This window comes from Aspergillus clavatus, genomic scaffold (genome assembly GCF_000002715.2).
Source record: "Aspergillus clavatus NRRL 1 1099423829806 genomic scaffold, whole genome shotgun sequence".
Lineage (NCBI taxonomy): Eukaryota > Fungi > Ascomycota > Eurotiomycetes > Eurotiales > Aspergillaceae > Aspergillus > Aspergillus clavatus.
The window spans coordinates 1,341,182-1,358,016 of NW_001517093.1; the positions used below are offsets into that span (position 1 = coordinate 1,341,182).

The 16,835-nt window shown below is 57.1% G+C and overlaps 7 protein-coding genes across 7 annotated transcripts, besides 6 other annotated features; 4 read left to right on the forward strand and 3 right to left on the reverse strand.

Moving 5' to 3' along the window:
- Positions 1-352: 352 nt before the first annotated feature.
- On the forward strand, positions 353-4,043 carry ACLA_083750 (M protein repeat protein; the record flags this gene model as incomplete). Its single annotated transcript, XM_001268105.1, has 3 exons — positions 353-3,751; positions 3,811-3,881; positions 3,947-4,043. 3 exons carry the CDS (start codon positions 353-355, stop codon positions 4,041-4,043), a joined length of 3,567 nt encoding a protein of 1,188 aa, XP_001268106.1.
- Positions 4,044-4,270: 227 nt separating this feature from the next.
- Positions 4,271-4,942, reverse strand: ACLA_083760 (uncharacterized protein; the record flags this gene model as incomplete). The annotated part of the gene is made up of 1 exon (XM_001268106.1): positions 4,271-4,942. The coding sequence occupies one exon, from the start codon at positions 4,940-4,942 to the stop codon at positions 4,271-4,273; it is 672 nt and encodes a 223-aa protein (XP_001268107.1).
- Positions 4,454-4,504: a microsatellite.
- Positions 4,943-5,247: 305 nt separating the features above from the next.
- Positions 5,248-5,284: a microsatellite.
- A 74-nt stretch (positions 5,285-5,358) lies between these two features.
- Positions 5,359-5,386: a microsatellite.
- Positions 5,359-5,387: a microsatellite.
- A 686-nt stretch (positions 5,388-6,073) lies between these two features.
- Positions 6,074-6,096: a microsatellite.
- Positions 6,097-6,179: 83 nt separating this feature from the next.
- ACLA_083770 (mitochondrial intermediate peptidase) lies at positions 6,180-8,585 on the reverse strand (the record flags this gene model as incomplete). The annotated part of the gene is made up of 1 exon (XM_001268107.1): positions 6,180-8,585. The coding sequence occupies one exon, from the start codon at positions 8,583-8,585 to the stop codon at positions 6,180-6,182; it is 2,406 nt and encodes an 801-aa protein (XP_001268108.1).
- Positions 8,506-8,529: a microsatellite.
- A 305-nt stretch (positions 8,586-8,890) lies between the features above and the next one.
- On the forward strand, positions 8,891-9,779 carry ACLA_083780 (MICOS complex subunit MIC26/MIC27; the record flags this gene model as incomplete). Its single annotated transcript, XM_001268108.1, has 3 exons — positions 8,891-8,917; positions 8,998-9,090; positions 9,177-9,779. 3 exons carry the CDS (start codon positions 8,891-8,893, stop codon positions 9,777-9,779), a joined length of 723 nt encoding a protein of 240 aa, XP_001268109.1.
- A 232-nt stretch (positions 9,780-10,011) lies between these two features.
- ACLA_083790 (putative Golgi reassembly stacking protein) lies at positions 10,012-11,178 on the reverse strand (the record flags this gene model as incomplete). The annotated part of the gene is made up of 3 exons (XM_001268109.1): positions 10,012-10,809; positions 10,867-10,950; positions 11,005-11,178. The coding sequence occupies 3 exons, from the start codon at positions 11,176-11,178 to the stop codon at positions 10,012-10,014; spliced, it is 1,056 nt and encodes a 351-aa protein (XP_001268110.1).
- Positions 11,179-11,402: 224 nt separating this feature from the next.
- On the forward strand, positions 11,403-12,287 carry ACLA_083800 (RNA methyltransferase; the record flags this gene model as incomplete). Its single annotated transcript, XM_001268110.1, has 4 exons — positions 11,403-11,482; positions 11,533-11,631; positions 11,688-11,980; positions 12,043-12,287. 4 exons carry the CDS (start codon positions 11,403-11,405, stop codon positions 12,285-12,287), a joined length of 717 nt encoding a protein of 238 aa, XP_001268111.1.
- Positions 12,288-12,892: 605 nt separating this feature from the next.
- Positions 12,893-16,433, forward strand: ACLA_083810 (DUF3591 domain-containing protein; the record flags this gene model as incomplete). Its single annotated transcript, XM_001268111.1, has 4 exons — positions 12,893-15,894; positions 15,956-16,012; positions 16,075-16,269; positions 16,346-16,433. The coding sequence occupies 4 exons, from the start codon at positions 12,893-12,895 to the stop codon at positions 16,431-16,433; spliced, it is 3,342 nt and encodes a 1,113-aa protein (XP_001268112.1).
- Positions 16,434-16,835: the final 402 nt, after the last annotated feature.

The following is a 16,835-nucleotide window of genomic DNA, read 5'->3' on the forward strand; positions in this document are numbered from 1 at the left end:
CCCCATCTTTCCTTCCTCCCACTTAACAACTCTCCTGGGACAAGGGGAAAGCAGTCCGTTCCTCGTATCGCAGCTGCCTCTACGGAGCACCTGCAGCTCACTCGAATAGTGCTAGTTGTTGTGAGCTGTCACGGTCGGCGCGAGCTGCTTCTGCAACTCTAATTGCCTGTATTGTTGCGCTGTCAGTGGTTTGCTCCGTTGCTGCACAGCGTCGATCCTGCCTGCATTCCCAATCCTCCGCACCTATCTGCACCGTGTTCCTTTTTTCTCCATCAAATATCGATCCCTCTTCGAAAGCTAACAACCTCCTCGTCATAGACTACAACCTTGAAGCTTCATGTCCACCGACGCAATGGCTTCCACGGAAGAACATGTCTCTATCCCCCTGCCGGCCGAGAGTGACGCCGAGATTGCAACCCCCGCGACTCCAATCGAGTCCAGCGCCATTCTGTCCGGCAGTGAGGAGCCTGTTACAAGTCCCGATGCCTCGTCGATCAGGGACAAGGAAAACATCAAGTCCTCTCCGGAGAAGTCGACCACGAGCACAAAGCGTCCGCTGTCGGGTACCTCGGCTGCCAAACGGCCGAGCTCCATCTCGGGCGCCCCCAAACCCACCACGTCGACAGCGCGTGCTGCAGCCAACGGCAGTACTCTCAGTAAACCGCCAACGCGCCCACCCACAGCTGGAACCGTTCGTAAACCCCTGAGCACTTCGACGACCGCTTCTCACCGGTCTCGAGCCTCCGTGAGCAGTTCCGCCGATGAGAAAACTAGATTCATTGCGAGCTCGGGGGATGAGAGGAGAGGCATCTCCGGCACGGCCAAGCGGATGTCGCTGGTCGGCAGCACCTCCTCGAGAGCCCCGCTGAAACCCACGACCAGTACTTTGGACCGTCGGTCGAGCATTGCCGGCACCGCCACCAGCCGGACGGCGACTGCGCGCCCCAGCACCGCTTCGTCGGTGAAGGCCGTCACAAGACCCGCTGCATCGAGCACCACTCGCACATCCACTGCGTCTACCGCCCGGACAACCACCAGACCGACTTCCACCGTGACCCGTCCGACAACGACAGCCTCGAAACGTCTGAGCACCGCCATCAAGGCTTCGGATGATGAGTCGGAGAAGCTGGAGACCCTCCGGACTAAACTCTCCGAGACCGAGGCGATCGTGACGAAACTCAAGGCCGAATTGGACACCGTGAACGAAAAGCTTTCCCAGTTGACCCTCTCGCCCCCAGAAGACGCCACCAAAGATGGTAATACCGATGCCGCCCTGGGCGCTCTGCGTGAGGAGTACGCGGCGGAGACGGCCAAGCTGGCTGCAGAACATGCCGAGCAGCTGCAGGCTCTACAGGCTCAGTTGGACGAGGCCGAGGCGAAGCGCAAGGAGCTGGAAGAAAAGTCGATGAAGGCGCTGGACGATGCCGCTCAGACCGCTGCCCAGGAAGATGACAACAAGACTGCTGCGGCGCTGGAGGACCTGAAGCAGGCGCATCAGGCTCAGTTGGAATCCCTGGAGAACGAGTTGGCTGAACAAAAGACTATTGCTGCTGGATATGCCGACCAGATCACCGCCCTTCAGGCGGAACTCGAATCGCAGAAATCCGGATTGGAAGAGGCCAGCCAGAAGCTGCAGGACGAGAAGGCGTCCGCACTCGAAAACCTGAGTCGGGAACTGAAGGGTCGTGATCAAGTCATTGAAAATTTGAACGTGGAGATGGAGAAACTGAACGGCGCCAAGGAGCAGGAGGTTCGTGCGGCCGAGGAGTCCGCCAAGCAGTCTGTCTCTGCGCTGGAAGACAAGGTTGCTGAACTGGAGGCGAAGCTCGCTCAGGCCGAATCCACCACTGCTCAGAGCAGTGAGCAGACCGCTACTCTTCTGGCAGAAAAGGAGCAGGAGGTGGCCGAGCTCAAGCAGGCCGTGGAGAAGACGCAGATCGAACTCCAGGAAGCCCGGGACACTGCTGCTGAACAGTTGAGCCAGAAGATCTCTGAGCTGGAGGCTGCCCATGAGGCCGCCGTCGCCAAGGCCCAGACTGCACACGCAGAGGCTCTGGCCGCCGCCACCGCTGCCCATGCACAGGAGCTGAGCGTGGCCAAGGAGGCCGTGGAAGCCGCTGGCACCACCCACTCGGAGCAACTTCAGAAGCTCCGTGATGAACTCGATGCCGCTGAGGCTGCTGCCAAAAAGGGTAAGGACGAGGCAATCAGCGAGCTCACGGTCGCCCACCAAGCCGAGCTGCAGGCTCTGCAAGAGAAGCTCAATGCTTCCGAGCAGGCTCTTGGGGAGACCCGCCAGGCGCTGGACGAGCGCAACAGCTCCACCCAAGAATTTGAATCCCTCAGGGAGAAAGTCGGCGCCCTGGAATCCCAGCTTTCTACCGGACAGGGTGAGATCCGATCCCTGGTCGACGAGGTCCAGAGCAAACAGGCGGAGGCAGAAGCTTTACATCAGAGTCTCAACGATTTTGAGACCAAGCTCAAGGCCAAGGACGCAGAGAAGGAGGAGCAGCTGAAGTCTCTGGCCGAGAAAGCCGCTGCTTCCGAGAAAGCGCTCGAGGAGCAGCTCAAAGAGACGGCCGCATTTGCCGAGCAACATGCCCATGCCTCCGAGGTACTGAAGGCGGAGCATGCTGCAGAAATCGAGAAGGTCAAGACGGAGGCGGCTGGGTCGCACGAGGATGCGCTGAGCGCGCTGCAGGCCAAACACGACGAGTTGCTCTCCGCCAACCATGCACTGGAGACCGCGCACACGGAGCGGGTCACGAAGTTGGAGGAGGAACTGAAGGCTACCCTCGAACGCCACGCCGTTGAGACCAGCTCACAGACGGAGCTCCGTGAGACAGAGATTGCCAATATGCAGAAGGAATTCCAAGAAACCAAGGCCAAGCTGCTGGCGGAGGTCGAGGCTATGCAGGCGTCCAAGGTCGCGGAGGCTGATGCTGAACACAGCAAGGCGATCGAACAGCTGCTCGGTCTCCAGGAAGAAAAGCTGTCCGGCCTGCGGGCCGAGTTGGAGTCTTCGCACAAGACCAAGCTGGAAGAGCTGCAGAAGCTGCATGATGCCGCGCTCGGCGAGATTGAGGAGCAGCTGTCGCAAGCCCGTGCAGCCATGCAAGATACTTCTGTCCCCGATGGTCTGAAGGCGACGGTTACCGACCTCGAGCAGAAACTGGCGGACGCGCAACAGGCAGTGGCAGCCACCGAGGAACTTGCGACCCAACTTACCACTGAACTGTCCCAGCTTGGTGCGGAACGCAAGGAGATGGCGGAGAAGTACACTGCGGCCGCCAGCCAGGTGGAGGAGCTCACCAAGTCTGTTTCGGCGTTGGAAAGCATCAAGACGGAACTCGAGCGGGTTCTGAACCAGCTGTCTGGCTCGCGGGAGGAGCTGTCACAACTGCAAGGCAAGCATGCCACGGTGAGCGGCGAGCTGGAGGAGCTCAAGACGCAGAACCGGACGATGGAGGAGAGGCTGTCGCAGGGCGAGCGGGACCTCAACGACCAGATCGAGCGAAACATGTCGCTGCTGAACCAGCTGGGCGAGGTTGACTCAGCCATCGCCGCCAACCGCAAGCGGGTGCGCGAGCTGGAGGCCGAGTTGGCCGCCCTCAAGGCCGACAAGGACAGCGGCAAGAGCAATGTCGGCCTGGAGGGGAGTCGATGGGCGGCGGAGGAGAGCAAGGCTGGGGAGGAGCGGGGTCCAACCGCAGCGGAAGGTGAGGACCTTGGTTCATCGATCGAGGGAACGGTGGGTTGACGTTTGTGTCCGTTCCCTCCGGCAACATGATGCTAACCTGGTGGACGTAGATGGCCAGCATCCAGGAGCAGCTTAAACACATCCGGACGGCCAACGATGACTGGTATGACGAACATCAGCGGTGAGTGTTGATTGATCGCGAATCGTTCGGGGAGTCCCGCTGATTGTGATGTTGAATGGGGATAGACTCATTGGCGAGCTCACACAGCTGTCACGACGGACGACGCCCGACCGACGAAGCCATGCGTCGACGCCTCAACCCGAGCGACAGGAGCAGTCCTAAGAGAACGAGTCGGTGAGGATTTCGGTTTGACATTTCCTTTGTATGCTTAGGCTGTATGTAATACGATGCTCAGGATACCCTGTTCATACTAATTGATATTCATTATTATTCTATCTGAGAGGTTGGCATCGAACCGATGACATACATCTCGGAGTGTCTATCCTCTCTGAGCCACCTTTCTCGTATTCCGTCTTCAATACATCCCCCCCCCCCCCACATTGAAGCCGTCAACTCGTCTCACGCTGACGCCGGTGAAGGAACAGAGAGTGGAAAGGCCCCCACAACCGTCGCTGTCGGTTGAGCTTCTTCTCGCGCGCGGTCACCCGCATTTCGGCGTAGAGCGACGGCGTGAGGATCTTGGGAGGTGGTGAGAGCGGTTCTGCCGGCTGGGGATAGAGGGTCATGACAGCCTCTGGTCGTGGCTCTGGCTCTGGCTCTGGCTCTGGCTCTGGCTCTGGCTCTCTCTCCACCTTCCCGTCCGCGTCCGCATCCGCATCCATCTCCATCCTCATCTCCCTCCGCCGCCGCTGGTGCTGAAGCTGCCCCTCCCCCGCGGCCGTAAACGCATGACAAAACGCCGCATACGACGCCTGCAACTCGCGCTCGGTCTCCTCATCCGTCTCGCGCCGCCATCGCTGCCGGTCGCACTCGGGGATGATCCGGTTCGTCTCGTCGTGGCCGGACTCGTATTCGTGGGCGGGGTGGCTCGGCGTGGCGTTTAATCCCTGGCGCGAGATCCGGCGCGAGACCCAGCGCGAGAGCCGGTGCACGACAATGGTGGATTTCCTGCGTTGGAGGGAGGGTGTTGCGTGGTGGTTGTAGGTATGGAGGGACGCGGAGGAAGTTGTGCTGGCGATGCTGATGTTGTCGGTGTCGTTGATGAAAGTGACGGACGGCATTTTTTTTTTTTTCCTGGTACTTCTCTCTCTTTTCTCCTTCTTTTCTGGTATTCTGGCGAGTGTAGAGAGAGAAAGTAATATCGACGACCAAGGGGGAGGGAAGGGGGGGGGGAATAGAAGAGGACCAGGGAGGCAGAGATCAGGTTGTTTTTTGTTTGTTTATTGTTGAAGCCGAGGAGTGCGGCCTGCACCTGGGAATGGGCGACAATTTGAATATCTATCTATCTATAGATTTATAGATATATAGATATGGATATGGATATGGATATATTAATATTGATGATAAGCCGCGGTGCTTTGTGTCCTGCAGAGTGCAGAGTGCAGAGTACAGAGGACAGAGTGCCGGTTCGACTCCTGAATCTACTACGTAAGTCCTGTGAATAATACCCATCTGTCTGCACTCCACTACAGACTATTCTCTCTCTCTCTCTCTCTCTCTCTCTCTATCCAGATTCCAGACCAACCTCATGAGACGTCGGTTGCAGGAGGACCCATGGGACCATTCCAAGGCGCAGAACTTCGAACCTCTCTCGATCTACTCTGTAGTACTCCGTACAGAGTAGAGTGCTAGACTAACTATGATACCTACGGAGACTACAACTCCGAAGTACCTACCCCCGTAACTAGTTAGTGTATCGACTATCGACGGGATTGTGTGCGTTCCTACTTCCTAGAAGTCCCGCCGTTAGTCGACTTTATGGACTCTGGAGTCTGGATACCCTCACGCGACACTGCGATTGGGCGCGGCTCCGTGCTCCCAACGGCTCTGAGACATGGCCAGTCGCGGGTTCCCGATTGCGCCATCGCATGATTCGGTGGATGCGGATGCGGACAAGGGGCCAAACAGCCCAGAGGGAATGGGGATTAATATTCGGAATTTCGGATTGACTTGGACGCTGTCACGACTCTCACTTTGACTGTGGATGTTGTGGACTGGAGTGGACTGGGAGTTGGGAGGTTACAAGGAAAGGAAAGGAAAGGAAAGAAAGAAAGAGAAAAGAGGAAATAGAGGGGGGATTGATTGTGTTTGTTTGTCTGTGAGGCGAAGGGAGCTTTCAGAGTATCATCCTCCTACTGTGTAGTCTCACGGCAGGGGTCAGTCGGGATTGATATTTACGGAGTACTACGTACGCATGCATGCATGCATGCATGCAACAGGTGCAGTAGTCTAGAACGCCAGATGGTGCCTGAAAAGTGTAACGGTCTGTCAACCGTCACAGGAGATTAGATTCGAAATCTACCCAGACACACCGTCCCGGCCCAGTCCCCAACGGCCAACCTCGCGCATCGCCTCGTCGCCGCCTTCCACCAACCGTCCGTCCGCGTTGGACGCGTTGCTGGGCCCCAGCACCCCAGCCACACACTGCCACCCATTGCGGCCGCCTCCCCATCGCAACACCTCGGTCTTGTACCGCTCGCCCGCCGCCCGGTCGACCGCTGCCCGTCCGGCCCCGAACACGTCCGCCCAGAGCTTGTTGGCGATCGCCCGGTCAAAGATGTAGCTGTAGTAAGTCGCGCCGTAGCCGTACAGGTGCCCAAAGAATCCCTGCCACGAAGTCGGCGGCGCCGTCTCCGCCGGATCGGGCAGGCTCGAGTGTCGCTGCGCCACCTCGTGGTAGAGCGCCGTGCTGTCGATGCGGCCCCCGTCCGCCGGCCGCGAGTGGTATTCTTGGTCCACCAGCGCCATCAGAATCTGCGCCTCGTTCTCCACCGCGCCGTAGATCGATCCGTGCGCCGTCCGGTCGCGCTCCATGCTCTGTATCATCCGCTCCGACAGCGGCTCATCCGTCTCCCAGTGTCGCGCATACAGCGAGAGCACCGAGGGCGCCGTGGCGAAGTGTTCCATCAGCACCGAGGGCAGCTCCGCGAAGTCGGTCGCGCACCGGGTCCCCGAGATGGACTGCAGCCGCGTCTGGCCCAGGATGGAGTGCAGGGCATGGCCCATCTCGTGGAACAGCGTGCGCACACTGTGCTCGCTCAGCAGCGAGGGACGACCGCCGTGCGCCGCGGGTTCGGCGAAGTCGCACACCAGCGCAATCGTCGGCAGTTGCCGCAGCGTCTTGGTCGTCGGATCCACCGCGGTCGCCATCCCATCGTTCGGGTGCGAGGACTGGTCCAACGACGCGCACTCGGCCACCTCAGTCGCCGAGATCTCGCGCGAGCAGCGGAGCGTGAAATGGGCCGGGTTCGGGTGCTTGTTCGGCCGCGAGAACAGATCGCAGTAGATGACGGCAATGTGCCGATCCGCTTCGTCCACCACGTCCAGCCGCCGCACGTCCGGATTCCACGTCTCCCCCGGCGCGGCCTCCTGCGGTACCAGACGCACCCCGTACAGGCGATCAAACAGCCGCGACAGGCCCTGCATCACCGTCCCCAGCGAGAAAAACTCGGGCACCGCGCTCAGCTCCCGGGACCGCCGCGACTGCGAATACTGCATGACGCGTTTGTGGACATAGTACGCATGGTCCCAGGGCTGCAGCGGGGAGCCTTTCATGTTCCGCAGCTGCAACAATTCCTCCCGCACGAGCGTGCGATTGCTGTCCACAAGCGACGTCAGAAAGTTGGATACCGCTTCAGGGCTTTTGGCCATCTTGTCGCTCAGGGTCATGTGTCCGAAGCTCGAGTAGCCCGACAGCTTAGCCAGCTCCGCGCGTTTCAAGAGCAACTCCTCCAGTCGATGGAGCTGTCGAGCGCTTGACGTCCGGGATGCCAAGTAAACCTCCCGGCGGACGCTCTCATCATGTACCGATCGCAAAGCCAGCCGCGGAATCATCCCGGTGGTCGGAACCGACGCTGTCCGGTTCCACCGCTTAATCTGCTGCACCAACATAGGATCCAGCCCCCGGAGACTGTTCGCGTTGACGACCACCTGGGACTTGGCTGGCTCGGGACTGTTGACGAAGCTCGACCCCAGCTGGCTGATGTCGTTGGACAGGTTCACAAATCGTTGCCGCTCCTGCGGGGGCATCAGGATTGCCGAGTTGGAAAAATCCTTGATCAGGATCTGCGCCACGATCTTCTCCTCCTCCGTCCAGTGCGACGCCACTTCGGGGTTCGCAACCGCCTTTTTCAGCTGGTCGTTCAGCCCCGTCGTGGTGTTGAGGACGTTCATGTACTCGAACATCAGCGCATACGCCTGCGTCGCCGCCTCCTGCACCCGTGGATCCGGATGGATCACCCGGATAAAGTCGGACAGGTCGATCACGCGACACAGCAGATCACTGAGTCGGTCCAGGTCCCGAGCCATCGTCCGGTACTCCTCCAGCGTCGAAGCCGCCAGCACCTTGGACACGATGGCCTGGCATTTCTGCAGCGAGACGTTGGCGAAGGTACGGAAGCCGTCCGGACTCGTCAAGTATTGGTTCTGTACTAGCCCGGTCGGCTTGGACTGCGTCGACCGCCGCTGCGAGAACTCTCGCCAGAAGTGCTGCGAGTCGAAAACCCGGCGGATTGTCTCGTCGTCGACTTTCTTGGATTGGGAAGCATCCGCAGGGATATAGTCCACCTGAGTATGACCGGGCGCCGGCGAGGCAGCCGTCTCAAAGGAGCGACGAGTCTGTTGCTGCAGGCGTTGCAGGCGTTGCAGGCATTGTCGGCATGTCCATGGCCGACGCCGCAGCGGCGTCAGCAGTTGGGGTTTCATGAAACAGATATCAGTAAAGAGCGACAACGATAGGGATCTACCATTGAACGAGTAGGAATGATCCGAAACATGAATAGATAGATAAAATGATCGCGTAGACAAATCGATGAGATGGAGGAAGAATGGAGAAGAGACGGACGATGACGGAGACGAGGAGCCGAGCAGCCGCGAAGAGAAAAACGCTTGGCGGGATCGACGTCGACTTCCGATCTTGAACGACGTCTGGACTTGTAGCTTTAGACGAGACGAAAAAACCTCATCATCCTTCTTCATCCCCTCCTTTCCCCTGGCCTCTTCTCGTCAGGATGTCCTTCCGGCCAATGTTCCGTCAGGTAAGTTAAGTCGGTTTCTGAGAGTGCTTCAATGGCCTCGCTGTCCGTACCCAGCTGACCGTCCTGCTCCCCCGATCCAGCGAGCTGTTGCTCCATTCGCTGCCACCCTTCTTGCTGGCGGCGTCGCTCTCTATCCCAGACGGACTGTATACGCTGAGGAGCCCCTGGATAACGTACGTGTGGTTCCGCTCCAGCCGACCGATGAAGCCGGACAATGCTCTAATGCCTCACTCGCTCGTTTCGTTTCGTGTCGTTGCAGAAAAAACCCATCTATGATGACTTCTCATCCGATCTCCCCGAACCCGCCGTGCTCCCTCCTCTTCGCAAATCGACCTCCTCGTCCTCGCCGACTCCCACCGACATCCTGACGGCCCAGGTCCGCCAGGCCCGGCTCTTCCTCTACGCTCACTCGCTCGCCGCCGAGAACAGCTTCAACGCCTTCCTCTCCCGCGCCCTGAACATCGAGAACGCCTTCACCAACACCGTCGCCTCACTCGCTCCCTCCCCCGAGTCTGGCGAGCGCCTCCTCCCCGGTGGCGTCTACGTCGTCGTCGCCGCCATGGCCGGCTCCATCGTCTCCCGCAACCGCGGCATCTTCCTCCGCACCCTTTCCCCGCTGGCCTTCGGTACCGTCGCCGCCTGGTCCCTGCTGCCCGTGACCATGCGCAATGTCTCCGACTTGGTCTGGGAGTATGAGAAGAAGGTCCCCGCCGTGGCCGAGCAGCATCTGGCTATCCGTGAGAAGGCGGAGCAGCTGTGGTACACCGGTCTGGCGCACGGCGGTATGGCCCGCCACATGATGGAGGAGAAGATCGGGGAGACGAGGAAGAAGCTGGAGGAGTTGGTGAGCAAGGGCCACTAGATCTTTTTTTTTTTATCTAGGTCTGGGCTTGCGAAAAGATGGTCCATTCCTGTTTCACACATCCCCCTTCCCGTGTTGCATTGTACTCTTAGCCGTCTCTAGATCAAGGACTTGATTCTTATGTTGACACGGGTTGATTTCCTTACGTGTAAAATCTAGCAAGCAGAGAATAGAAAAAAAAGGGAAATGGTATCAGAGCAATATTTGGGTGTGTGTGTGTTTGTGTGTGTGGCTAACTCTCCTGTGCGGGCCCTGGACTACCCACCGGCGGCGGCGAGACAACGCCAGCTTTAGGCGGCGGCGGCAGCGGCGTCCCCTTCCGCGACGGGATATAATCCTGCTCCTTGCTCTTCTGTACTCCCTCAGCAAAGTACTCATCAAAGGCCAGATTCGGCGACAGCCCTGCATGCCGCATCCTGCCCGCTCGGCGCGGAGCAGGTGACCGGTTATTCGCCGGCGACGCCGACAGGTTCCTGCTCGGCGCAGACAAGGGCGGAGGAGACGCCATGTTGGCCGGGACCAGGAAGCTGCCCCCGGCAGCTGCAGCGTCCGGCTGGGGTTCCAGCGGGTGGAAAACCGGCGTCGAGGTGCCGTCCTCGCGCGTCTCAAAGACAACCTCGCCTGGTCCCTCGACCTCCTCGCCCAGACCCACGGGCAGTCGGTGTAAGGCTCCGTAGCCCAGCTCGGCGCCCAGCGCCCCCTCGCCTCCCCAGCCCCTGGTGGGCACCAGCTCGACCTCCCGGACGACGTCGAATTCGCTGTTGTATACCCACAGGACCAGTGTGCGGTTGAGGTGGTCTTCGACTAACTCCCCGAGGGCGGCCTCGCCGCGTAATGTCCCGCTGGGCGTGCCGATGATGTAGTCGGAGTGGGGGAGGAGGCCCGCGCGGTACGCTGGACTCAGCGGGGACGGAATGGACAAGACGTGCCAGATGTTTTGTGTGGAGGAGAGAGGGGCGAGTTGGAGAGCGAGACCGAGCGTAGGGTTTGAGGGAGAGACTTGGATCGACACTGTGTGTGTTTTCTGGCCCTGGTATGGGTTCAACAACCCTGTGCTGAATCAGATAGTGCTTTGATATGGACGAACCTTTGCGCTCCAGACCTCGAATCGGACACTTGTGCCAGCGCAGTTGCGCACCTCTGTCGCGAAGAGGTTCGGGTCGGGGTCTTCCTGGAGGCGACCGTTAGTCAGAATCTAGTGAGACAACAACCAGATGATACGAACGATCGGATGTCCATTGATGCCGACGATGAAGTCGAACCAGGGCTCTAGTGGTAGTTCGGGGTCCTTGTTGCGGAGAACCTGGAAACCAAATGCATTGTCTGCGGTGGGAGTCCGAGGGTGTTGGACTGGCTCTGAGTCCAGCCGACCAATAAATCGATTTAGAGCTCCAAACATCTTCAATACAGCTGTGTGAGATTATACGACTGAGTCCGTCGCATTCCGTCTGAGCTCTGAAAGTGCACACAATTGGAGAGCTGTCATCCAGCTGGCTGCAAACCAAGCAAACACCCACGGTCATCCATCCTTTATCGGTTATCGAGGATACACCCGATAAAGAAAGAAAGAAGTCTTCGATTTCCGGGATGGATGTTTGACTTCCTCCAAACGCTTGCTTGGGAATGGATCATTCGACGGATGAAGCTCCCCCGGAGGTGCATCACTATGAGTGTATAAGCGAAGTGCCGTGGGATATCCAAAAGTCAGTCCACCCTCTGCTCTGATACTGCGCGCAAGAGCTAACTCTGCTAGTTACTGGGCCCAACGCTATAAGATCTTCTCAAAGTATGACGAAGGGATCTGGTTAACCGACGATGCGTGGTTCGGTGTGACACCCGAGCCTGTGGCCAAGTTCGTGTCTCTGCTCCAGTCTAGCTTTGATGCCCAGTGGTAACGCGTTTCGACAGTAAGATCGCAGAGGACATTGCCAAGTCGGTACCCGCAGGACGGAGTATCCTTGTCGACGCCTTTGCTGGTGCCGGTGGAAATACTATTGCATTCGCGCGGACAGGAAAGTGGAAACGGGTCTATGCCATCGAGAAGAATCCGGCTGTCCTGCAGTGCGCCAAACACAATGCTAAAGTGTACGGCGTGGCGGACAAGATCACATGGTTTCAGGGTGATTGCTTCGAGATTCTGAAGAATCAGCTCAAGGAACTGGCTCCCTACAGCATCGTGTTCGCGAGTCCCCCGTGGGGTGGTATGTCTGGCTCTGCTTTTCCTTTGCCTCTGTGCCACCCAGAGCTAACCTTATATACATAGGACCCGGGTATCGCTCCGACAAAGTATTTAACATGAGCACCATGGAGCCATACTCTTTGCAAACACTGTACAACGAATACTCCCTGTTCACGGAGCACATGGTTCTCTACCTTCCCCGAACGTCGGACGTGAGGCAGCTGGCGAAGCTGGTCAAGGATGGCCACAAAGCACCCGTGGTACATTATTGCATGGAAGGCGCAAGTAAAGCACTCTGTATATATTATGGTGGATTTAATATCCAATGACATGTTCTCAGCATTTTTGATCTTATTTCTTTCTATTTTTTTCATGTACGATATATTCGGAGTATTGTTCATGGTGGAGTATGAATATATGTACCCTGTTTGAGTTGCAGAACCCTCATTCCAACAAGATCACACTACTATTGAATTACACATCGACATAAAAAGAATACTACTACGAGAATACATGTACGTTGATTATTTTCATTTTAACTGCAGACCAACTGCTGTCGACTTGTTAGTTGTTTGAAGACAACCTATGGAACAGTGATGAACAGTGAGCTGCTTGCCTGATCGGGACTAGCGCCTTCCGTCGCCAGTCTCTCACTTCCGCCGCAGTTCAACTTCGCCAGTTTCTCTCACCCAACACTGTTCTCTTGTTGGTATCTCGCATATCTGGCGCAAGCTGGGCTAACTGGGCAAAATCTTTCTTGCGGCAGGTAGAGCTGGTCTCCGTGCCTCCGAGGTGGCTATAAATGCGCTAAACTTACACTTCTTCGCCCTCGTTGATTCCAACGTGTGTTACAACTACAACCTTCACTACCAACACAGCACCTGCCGCACCGACTTCTTTCTTCACGAGATACGCTCCTTCACCACCATCCAAAATGCCACACGCTACAGGACCGGGCCCGGCCGAGCCCGAAGATTCGGAATTCGACAATGTGATGCGACAGATGAACGGACCCTTTGGGGAAGGTGGCATGTCGTTTGACTTCCTGACGCGAGAGCTCGAACCTGGTGAGAAGGCAGACGATGCCATCGACTACGAAGATATCGACGACGATGACCTTCCCGAAGAAGAGGAACGAAGTGGCGAAACTCCAGGAGAAATCGGGGAGACCGCGGCAGACGACGAGGAAAAGGGTTTGTTCGAGGGCGAGGATGATCTCTTCGGCGATCATGGGGAACAGCAGGCGCCGCGGGATGAGCTTGACGATCTCTTCGGCGAGGGGCCTTCTTCGCCGGGACCAGATCAGATGGATCATACGAGGGACTTGTTCTTTGAAGAGGAGGAGGAAACAAAGCCACCTCCGGTGGTAGAGGCCGTCGAGACCCCGGCTGTGGAACCCGAACCTATGGTGATGGAAGAGGATGAAGAAGAGCCGTTTGGTGATGACGGGACTCTTACCCCTCCGGTGGAGGATATGGACCCGGCCGCACTCCGAGCATGGAAGCTCCAGCAAGCCCTGTTTGCCATGTCGGCATACGGTCCGGATAACCCGCCAGCGCCACCGGAGAACGTGGAAGAGCTTCTGCATTCGTTGTTCCCTCAGTTCGATCGCAAAGCCCTCCCTCGCTTCCTCGAACTCATCCCTCACAAAAAGGCCTATTTCGTCGGCAAGCAGCCACCAAAGCCGCCGAAGCCCGTTCTGCCGAGTAAAGTGCATATCGAATTGTCCCAAGATCAAGAGAGGATATTCAAGGCGGGTGGCCAGGCACATAAGCGATCGCTCGACGCCGATCACCAAGGAATTGTGACTATTGCGGAGGTTGCGCCGGAAGAAGAGGAAGAACCAAAAGAGGATGTGGAACATGAAACTGACACGGACGAAGTTCTCCCCGGCAATGTCACCATTCAGGACCTTCGTGTTGTCTGCTCTGACTGGGATGTCAAGGATGATTTCTCCATTATGGATGTTGACGAGGAGCCTGCCAAGGAAGTCGACGAGCTAGATGATGAGGAGGACTGGATGGTTGAGACCACTCGCCCAGCCAAGAAGCGCAAGCTCGGTCGAGACCCAATGGATATGATTGCGCTCTCCCACATTGATTTGCCTCTACTCGATGACCCGGAACAAGCTACGTCGCGGATCGCCAAGAAGGTGACGATTGACATGAACGACCCATTCATTCTGCTGGATGACCGTGCCCCTGAAGCGGCGGCCCAAAAACCCAAGGCGCTGAAAGAATTCAATCGCGACGAAGTGGACGTCAATGTCACCCGGCGTCTTACATCGCGGTACAACCTCTCCAATGACCAAGCCTACGACATGCTCAAGCAAAACCATCAGAACAAGGTCCGCAGCACTCTTGGCAATGTCACTCTCGAACACAGTCTGCCCGCGCTTCGCCTGCAATGGCCTTACTACAAAACTGAGCTTGCCAAGGCAGAAGCGCGATCTTTCCACCGTCCAGCCCTGTCCTTCCGGCCCGGCCAAACCTGCTGGTTCAAAAATCCTGCTCATATGAAGCGCAAACATCAAAAAGGCAAGGATGCTAAGACGCTCTACGATTCTACAAGGGCCCTGTCTTTGGCTGATAACTCGAATGTGCTGCTGGTGGAATATTCCGAGGAAAGCCCCCTCATGCTCTCCAACTTTGGCATGTCGAACCGTTTCATCAACTACTATCGGAGGAAGAGCATGGAGGATTCCACTCGTCCCAAGGCTGATATCGGTGAGACAGTTGTCCTTCTTCCTCAGGACAAGAGTCCGTTCTCCATCTTCGGCCATGTGGACCCGGGAGAGATTACCCCAACCGTTTCGAATTCGATGTACAGAGCTCCCCTTTTCCAGCACCAGGCCAGATCTACGGATTTCTTGATCGTTCGCAGCAGCACCGGTTCGGGTGGCAGCGACTACTATCTTCGAAATATTGAGAATCTCTACGTTGCGGGTCAGCAGTTCCCTTCGGTTGATGTCCCCGGCCCACATTCACGCAAGGTCACGACCGTCGCAAAGAACCGCATGAAGATGCTTGTGTACCGCCTGCTCAAGAAAAGCCCGGATCTCAGGCTGTCAATCAGCGATGTCACTGCTCACATTCCCGGCACGAGTGACATGCAGAATCGGCAGAAAGTCAAAGATTTCCTTCAACACGATAAGGACTCCAAATACTGGGTTCCATTAGAGCCTGTCCCCGAGTCCGATACGATTCGGTCATGGGTCCAGCCTGAGGATGTCTGTCTTCTCGAAGCGATGCAGGTTGGTCAGCAGCACCTGCATGATACGGGTTACGGCAACGACGCCGAAACAGGTGGCGACGAGGACGAGGACGGCGAACACGAGAGCTTCGAACAGCAGATGGCCCCCTGGAAGGCTACCCGCAATTTCCTTCTGGCGTCCCAGGGCAAAGCGATGCTAAAACTGCACGGAGAAGGTGACCCTACCGGACGTGGCGAAGGGTTCAGTTTCATCAAGACGTCGATGAAAGGAGGATTCAAGGCTATCGGCGAGAGTGTCGAAGACAAGCTGGATGCGCAGCGGCTGAAAGAGCTGGGCGGCCACAGCTACAACGTGGCCCGGCAACAGAAGTCTTACGAAACATCTATCCGGCGCATCTGGGAAGCCCAAAAGGCCAGCCTGTCATCCACGGTTGAGCACTCCGATGATGAGAGCGATATCGACCGTGAAATGGAAGACGAGTTCAGTAAACCGACTCCTCGCTCGGAAGCCCCCACCCCCGCTCCTGGTCGTCGCGACGACGAAACGACCAGTCAGTTCAGCAAGACCAGCATAGCCGATCAGAAGGGCAAGGTGTTGCGGATTGTCCGGCAGTTCAGAGACGAGAACGGCCAAATCGTTCAGAAGGAAACGACCATCTGGGATCCCCGAGTTATCCGCCACTACATGCAGCACCGTCATAGGCTGGAGGCTCTGACTACCAAGTATGTCCCTTTCCTTTCCCTTCCCCCCGTCTATGGTCAACACACACTAACAATCTCTAAGACTTGAATCTCTGCAACCAACGGGCGACCCAGAAGTCGACGCTCGCAACAAGAAACTGTATGGTTCCCATCCCCCCTCTTACCCTGACTCGAAAGCTAACCCCGTGTCTTCACAACCAGCATCGAAAACGAGCTCAGCCGCCTCAACCGCAACAAAGAACGTCGCTTCGCGCGCGAGAAGCAAAAAGGCACCGTGAAGACCTCCGCCGGAGACTCACCGGCCGACGGCGCCACCCCAGGCACCGGCAAGACCGCAGGGACGCAGCGCAAGTGTGCCAACTGCGGCCAGGTCGGTCACATCAAGACCAACAAGAAGTTCGTTTCTTCCCTGTTCCCTCTCTTCCCACCAAGCCATTGGGAATCAAGACCAATTTTACTAACACGACACCAGGCTCTGCCCTCTTCTTAACGGTACCATGAAGCCTGAAGACCGCGTTAGCGACTCCGCCTTCGCCATGGGCGCTCCTCCAGCCATCTAATCTCCTCTTCCCTCCCCCCCCCTTTCTTCTCATCCGTAAACTCCTTTGGTACAGATCTCCTTGATGATACCCTACAACTGTCCTCCATTACACATCTTATTCGCGATTGATCTTTCTCTTCCCCAGCCATTTCTCCTTCAACTCCTTTACATCGAAACATGATTCATCCTTGTAGCGTCTAGGCACCGTCGGTTCAGGGCATTTTTGGGTGGTTGGTGTTCCCTGGTTCGTGGTTTGCATGGAGTACTCGATTTTTTTCTGCCTATATTCACTTCCAATCATGTATTATCGAATCCGAGAAGCTTTTTACCATATATCAAGACTGATGAGCTACTACACCAACACTCTTGAAGGAGAACCCTGTGCTTCAAATCCCCATGATCATCAATCCTGCTGGTCTCA